The sequence below is a fragment of the Orbicella faveolata genome, unplaced genomic scaffold (assembly GCF_042242905.1).
Source record: "Orbicella faveolata isolate gen_17 unplaced genomic scaffold, um_ofav_v1 contig_25, whole genome shotgun sequence".
Taxonomy (NCBI): Eukaryota; Metazoa; Cnidaria; class Anthozoa; order Scleractinia; family Merulinidae; genus Orbicella; species Orbicella faveolata.
Window position 1 is genome coordinate 11027501 of NW_028301553.1, and position 7500 is coordinate 11035000.

Sequence of the window (7500 nt, forward strand, 5' to 3'; positions counted from 1 at the left end):
ACTACTAATAAACATTACTATTATTATTATTAAAAAATAATAATAATATTAATAACAATAATAACAGTTATGTGAAGTTTATATGAATAATAATATATGAACTGCGGTTGTAGATGAAAGTGAAGAATGATCATCGCAGTTAATTTTCCAATTTAAGCAATTGGAAAGAAGAAGCCTGAAAAAATCAGGGCTTCAACGGGATTCGAACCTGTGACCTCCGCGATACCGGTGCGATGCTCTACCAACTGAGCTATGAAGCCACACATTGGGAGCGAGGTCAATTAATTGAGTTCATATCTTCCCGTGAGGAGTGAAATGATGTGAAGTTTATATGAAATAATTCATATATGAACTGCGGTTGTAGATGAAAGTGAAGAATGATCATCGCAGTTAATTTTCCAATTTAAGCAATTGGAAAGAAGAAGCCTGAAAAAATCAGGGCTTCAACCGCAGTTCATATATGAATTATTTCATATAAACTTCACATCATTTCACTCCTCACGGGAAGATATGAACTCAATTAATTGACCTCGCTCCCAATGTGTGGCTTCATAGCTCAGTTGGTAGAGCATCGCACCGGTATCGCGGAGGTCACGGGTTCGAATCCCGTTGAAGCCCTGATTTTTTCAGGCTTCTTCTTTCCAATTGCTTAAATTGGAAAATTAACTGCGATGATCATTCTTCACTTTCCTTCAATAATAACGGTTAGGTGGCCCTTTCTACAGTGTAGTGCTATACATGAAATGAGCACATAGGTTTGTTGGATATTTAAGCTGTTATTTGACATTTAGATTCAGTAATCGGACTTGATTGAATCATGGTTTTTTTTTCTTTCAAGTAAGTCTAAATCTACTAGCATTTTATCACGAATATCATTCTCTTATTGGCTACGCCGCTCACTATCTATTCTTTTGTAGATAGTGAATAGCCCGGCAGTGTGAGGTTGTTGACAAAATGACAGCCGCTTCTTTGTCGTATTGAAGTGTCTGTGACGAGGATTTAGATAAAGTTTAGAGCGACTAGTAGATCTATACTAAAACAGTTAGATTATGAACTTGACTGCTTGATGCCTCATTGCGTGAAAGTTGACGAGGGCTGTGCCCTTTATCAGGCGATAGAAACCTCGAGCTCGTGATCAACCGGTAATTGTTGATTAATTTGTTGCAGAAGCGATAACAATAATGAAGGAACCATCATCCCAGAAAGTGAAGGAAGGCTCGAAAGTGGAGCTGCTGTTCAAGTGCAAAGCTGGAGAAAACAGCAAACTGACCTATCAGTGGTATAAAGATGGTACAGTGTTACAGGGAGAAGATGAGGGCACACTTGTCTTTAAATCTGTGACATTGTTCGACTTTGGCTGGTATAAGTGTGTTGCTAGTTGTGAAGATAGTTCTAGCCTTAACGTGAAATCATCTCCCGCAGAACTAGATGTTGTACCTCGTGATGGAACAGGTAAGTATGTCACTCGGTCTGGATAACAGTTAATCCTTTTCAGAACCTAGTAGTGGAACAGGCTGATGCTGTGTAGCTCCCGAATGTGATCTAGCACCGATATGATCTTCCGTCCTGAATTGATTCCCCACTCAAACCTGAAATCACTTTAACTGATTCTGTTTTTAACTCTCGTTTTTAGTGCAGAGTGCACTATTTTTATGGTTGAGAGGGTTGCCGTCTGCTAAAGCACTAACGCATTCAGCGCCAAAGCGTTAACGTGTGAAGTTTAATGTTTTTTTAATTAATTAATTTCAACCTACCTGAGAGGACTACGCAAAGCGGGATGCTGGGCCGACCTAACTTCTTTGATATCTTCACAAAGCTATGTACCTTAACATGTCATACGCATGCGTTGTAACATCGTTAGCGTGATACAAGAACGCTACTGTGACTGCCTATCTTGTGGAATTACTCCTAGTGCGGTTCAAGAAATATCATTTGCTGTTTCCAAACTACAATAGTGTGTTTAATTCTTCCTTTAAGGTTACTGTAGACCTTCAGGGGTGCCTTTCGGAAAATGCTTTCTTTACGCGCTGCTTTAAAGAAAACCACGGTAAACTATATATCATATATTGTAAAGCTAACAAACTGTAGAATCTGTAAAATAACAATATATTTTGCTATTTTTGCTTTGATAGGCACACACAAGCCTTTAAACGCAAAAACGACCGTACTTGCTAAACTGAATTACCAGCCTTTGTGTTACGCACCGCGGACACCCAAGCTGACTGGACATTAAAAATCAGGAGTTGATGGGATAACAAAGTGTGTGAGGCTTTTTCGATATTTCTATTGGTTGCGTTATAAATCCCTTTTAAAGCTGGACGATAGAAAATTTTTTTAACTGCTGTTACCCAATGGGATGTCACAGGAAAAATATTTCGATTTTCGTAAAAGCCTCACGCACTTTGGTGCGCTAATATCTGACGAAGATTTTGGCCAAGTTTCGTTAAAATCCGATAAATCTACATACCCTATTAATTCATTTGAATAGAGGTAATTCACGCAAAAATGAACCTTAAGTTTTTGGCCTCGGAAAAAAATTCATAGTTTTCGCACCTCACTAAAGCGGTTGTCAACGTGGCCATGCCGCCAACCAATGAAACGCAGCTTTGAACTCCCCGGACGCTTCCCGGGAATGAATGTGCGATGTTTACATTACATCGGGAGTAGTGAAGTCTGCCGTGAAACATTCAGGAATTCGCATTTATACCATGCATATTTTCTTTAATGCGCCATTCCGAATTTAAATTGCTGACAGGAGTAAACTGGTATGATCTTGCTGTGCTAGAATTGTAAGTAGCGCAAGTAATCTAATTATGTTGTATTGTAGTGTAGTGTAAGTATTAGTATTGTTAGTAGCGTGTGTATACGTAGTGTATAGAGTAAGTGTTAGTATCGTAAGTGGCGTAAGTAATAAGTTTTTGTAAGTAGTGTAAGTAACTACGTTAATATTGTACTGTAAGCAGTGTAAGTAGCAATTCATTAAAAAAAAGGTTATAAACTGAATCAGCAGATAAATGGTAAAGAAGGAAAAAGAAAAAAGAGGAATGATAGCGGAATAGCCTTGAACAGACCTACCGTGTCAAGTGCGGATATTTACACATTTTTAAAAAATTCCAAGCGCGTAATTTATCGGCCTGTTTGTTTTATTAGAATATGGAAAAACACTCTTCGAAGCAGAGGAAAGGAGCGTTTGAAGAAGCTGCCTTGTCGGATATCAACGATTAAATTCGCCGGTTATTCCGCGGCAATCAACTTCTGTGCCAGAAGAAGCTAGAGCAAGGCATCGACGAAACATTTACTTGCGGTTTGCGCTTGCGTTCAAATGTGGGAACGCCAAGACCGTACAAAATCGCCGCGTCTATCAATTAAAAGACGAAAACAATCAACAGGAGCAAAGATTTCCGCGGATGGGATCAGTTGCCGTGAAAATTTTTACTGCTCAACTCAAGGGTTAACACATTTTAATTGGTTTATCACAGTTGGCGGTTCATTGACTCGTTTCCAAAATGTACGTTTTAGTAGATAACTCGTTTGCCTTTTAAGTTTTCAAAATAATTTTTTAAAATTTTTTTAGAAGTCTTTAATTTGGTGTAAAAAAAAAAAAGGAATTTTGGGCAAAATAGGCCCTTGAGGGTCTACAGTAACCTTGATATTTTGGACGTATATTTGACAACTGAGAAATTCCCTTAAGTTTGCATGAAGTTATCTTATCTCTCATTCATTTTTCAGAATACAAATGTCTGAAAGATATTGACCTCGATACTCAAGACCGGATTGAAGACCTTCTCACCCAGAAAAGTTACGGTTCCGAAGGGTGGAGGCAGATCGCCTTCAAGTATGAAATGGATCATGTCAAAATTAGGTCTCTAGAGAACCATCCTGAAGCTGGCAAAAAAACACTGGATTACCTTCGTGCAAGCCACCCGGATCTGACCGTCTACGATTTTTGCAAGACGCTTAAAGAGCATAACATAAGGCGTCTTGACATTGTCAAAGAATTACGTGGACACCTTTCAGTTCCCAGTTCATTCAACAAATACTTGTAGTTCTGAAAAACTGTTGTCAATTTGGAGGAAGGCAGAAACCGCACGAAACCTAAATCCTTTTTCAACGGAGCACAGTGCTATTCCTTCCAACTAGAGCAGCTGTCTAGTAACCCTTTGTTGTTAAAATGCCTTAGTAAATTGAACAGCTTTTTTTGCAGCTTGTTAACTTAAGCGTAAAACTTGTTTTTAATACTCCTAGTTAGTCGTTTTGACGAAATTGACAGCGGTAAGCATTTATAGTTGTACAAATTAATTGTTCAAAATAGCAAAGGGAATTAATTTTTATGTTTTTTTTTTATTATTATTATTATTTCTTGATACGTAGGTCACGCTAAAAAGTGACATAGCAGTTTCTCGCTAGAGTTTTTAGAGTGTTTTTACAATAATTTATGTTATTACTCGTCGATTTAGGTGAGTAGTGTTATTCCATAGACTAACAGTGGACCAAAATGTCCGTTTTGGTCTTAAGTGTGATGCTGTTTTTGTAGAAAGAGATCCCTGTAAGGGTATATCAAGAGATCCCACTTATGGTGACCAAGATCTTTTTTTCACCGTTAGACCCGAAACATAAAGATAAGGATCTACTAAGATTTTTAACGATGAACGTGTCATTGATGTGTTTAACACTTTAAGAGTGACCCTGTCTTACTTTCTGAAATCATTTTGCAACCTCAAAGTAACGTACCTTCAGTTTGAAGGAGACAGTAATTTTAACCACGTGTTTATAATTATAAACTTCTGTTTTGCCTGTTTAAGGTAAAGGCCATAAGGTTGCAAAAGATTGATACAGCTTTTAAGACTAGACAAGTTACTTTCTGTGTCCGCTAAACGAAAAATGCATTTGAAGATCTTCGTTTTAGTAATATTTACTAGGAAGCCTATTTAATCTTATTACGCTTAACAAACTGACGTGCATATACTGTAGATGGAGCCAGCTGGTGTCTTGTGCTTGAAACACGAGCAAAAAAGAGTTCACGGGTATTTCAACCCGCTTATTACCAAACGTGGTCAAAATCATATTTCACCTACGAATTGGTCAGGCGAAAAAACACAGTAGCAATGATAATCGATTAACACTCAACTTGCCATGTTGTTAAAATCTCCGGAGTAGCAGAATACGAAAAATATACAGAGAGATGCCTACAGAGAAAAAGGAATTGTAGAGTAGGAGTGCCGAAATCTTGGGCTCAAGGATCAAGAGCATTGTTCATTATTTGGTTGTCTTAAATCCACACTTTAAATCTGAGTGGTATATTATATGTGCTATTTTACAGAATGGGGCATATAAGACACTCGAACATTTTTAGCTGAACATAGTTTAGCGTGAATGTGAGAAACATTCAAGAATATTGTAAATGTCCCCCAAATTTTGTATCTGATCTACTCAAAGCCTTCTCATGTTTGTCACGGTAAGCATTTATAGTTGTGCAAAGTAATTTAGGAGGCGCGGTGGCCTCATGGTTAGTGCGCTCGTCTACGGATCGAACGGTCCGGGTTCGAGCCCTGGCCGGGGACATTGTGTTGTGTTCTTGGGCAAGACACTTTACTCTCACAGTGCCTCTCTCCACCCAGGTGTATAAATGGGTACCGGCGAACTTAATGCTGGGGGTAACCCTGCGATGCACCAGCATCCCATCCAGGGGGGAGTAGAAATACTCCTAGTCGCTTCATGCTACAGAAACCGGGATAAGCTCCGGCCTGATGGGCCACTTGGCTCGTATGCAGACTTTACCTTTTAAAGTAATTTTTAGGTAGCATGGCAAGGCAAAGAACCGTTCATTATAATAATTGTAGATTTTATAACAGATTTATTTCCCATCTGTACTAAAAGTATAGTTTTAGGAATAGTATAGAATATACGCAATTATTTTTGTATGCAAAGTCTGTAGCTGGTTTACAGTGTTAGATATTTTGCAATTTAGAACATAATGTATTGAAATTTTTATTTGTCATTGAATATATCTGACTGATTTTCCAAAAACATGCCCGCAGATTTGAACCCCTCCTCTCATGTAACTTATGATTTTTTTTTTGCTCAGTTTCCTAATGGCAGCAGCTTGTAAAGCTTACCTAGAATGAAATGTAATGGAATGAAATGAAATACTGCGTGTTTAATCGATTATCTATATTTTTTATTATTTATCGCTACCCACCCTCCCCTTTTCTATTCTTGGGTTGCACGTGACGTCACGAGCTTTGATCAAATCAGTGCCCGCCATGTTGGTGTACCTCGGGTGTCAAATTTATGCTAGTAATAGTCCATTTCTACAGTGAAGCTTCTCAATTATCGCTCTATTATTTCGACAACTACGTGAATTTCCGGAAAGAAAAAAACAATAAAAGTATCGGGCATTCATCTAAAGGTATCCCAGTGCTCTCTGAGTATGCCAAAAGCTTAATGAGTCGAGTAAAGGAAAGATATTCGCAAAAGATCTCGGTCATCGGTGTTAACCCCACAAGCATAACAGCCGAGCAGTTCAGTCCAGAATGCTTGCCTCCTGTAGAAGTCTCGGACCTGTTGAGTTACCTCGTTCTTGAGACCAGTTTCTACACCAACAAGCAGTTCAAGGCGCGGTTCAAGAGTCTGGAGGCGTTTTATAATCAAATGCTGTCGGGATTTGTAACCTCAGTTGTAGGCAAAGTAATCGCCGGCTAGTATGTCGTGAGGGCAAGTGTTCGGCATTCACAGCGTATGAATGATCCTTTAGTGAACATTTGCGTCATTTCCGAAAACGATGGGACTATTTTGTCAGCCCATTGCTTGGGGATGCAAAGCTGGACTGGCTGAGTCATGCTCACAAATCGCGAGTGTTTTATTTTATTTAAAGGCAACTACACGAATTCATAACAAGCTCGCTTGCACACAGGTAAAATGCTCATGGATTTTGCCGACATATGTCAATGAAGGGCCGGATGCGAGGGCTAAGGACATCGATTTTTCATCGGCTAACAAGCTCAAAGAAAAGTTCGACCAGAAAATTGAGGATCTACAACAGCCGCAAGCCTCGAACCATGCAGCAGCTTCTAGTTCTGGGACTGCATCAGCCGGCGCCTCAGCGCATGCAGCGCGCATCGGCGCCTTCGAAAGAGGAAATGGATCAGCTTTATGCCAAATCCAACCACTGCAAAATTAGAGTAGTAGCTTTAAGTTTAATTGATCCTTTTGCTGACCAATTTATCGGCCAAAGCTGCACGAGAAGTTTGTGCCAAGCCGCAGAATGTCTTGCATTCTCACCGAGGTACGAGTTGCACCAGCAACTTCAGACGTACAGAGTATTTTAGAAATACCGGCAACTGATGAGATCCACATGGAGGATCGAAACCATGGTCTTGCCTGAACTAAGCCGAACAATGGCATATAAAACACGCAAAACAGTCAACAGGACTTGCGCGTAAACAGCTACATTTGAATCATGTGGTGCCAAAACAACCAAAGGAGGAATAAACCTATACA

The 7500-nt window shown here is 39.3% G+C and overlaps 1 protein-coding gene and 1 pseudogene across 3 annotated transcripts in view; both read left to right on the forward strand.

Annotated features, from left to right (window-relative positions):
- The window catches only part of LOC110044046 (uncharacterized), a 25757-nt gene extending 19610 nt beyond the window's left edge, over positions 1-6147 (forward strand). For 2 of the 3 annotated variants that reach the window (XM_089293611.1, XM_089293613.1), the window contains 2 exons: positions 1168-1452; positions 3730-6147. In XM_089293611.1, coding sequence (XP_089149737.1) covers positions 1182-1452; positions 3730-4046 — 588 coding nt within the window. In that variant the 5' untranslated portion in view covers positions 1168-1181 and the 3' untranslated portion in view covers positions 4047-6147. Of the gene's footprint in view, positions 1-92; positions 1453-3729 lie in introns of those variants that run through there. The other variant, XM_089293612.1, reaches the window with a different exon arrangement.
- Positions 6148-6291: 144 nt separating this feature from the next.
- Positions 6292-7213, forward strand: LOC149108937 (uncharacterized; annotated as a pseudogene).
- The last annotated feature ends 287 nt before the right edge of the window (positions 7214-7500 follow it).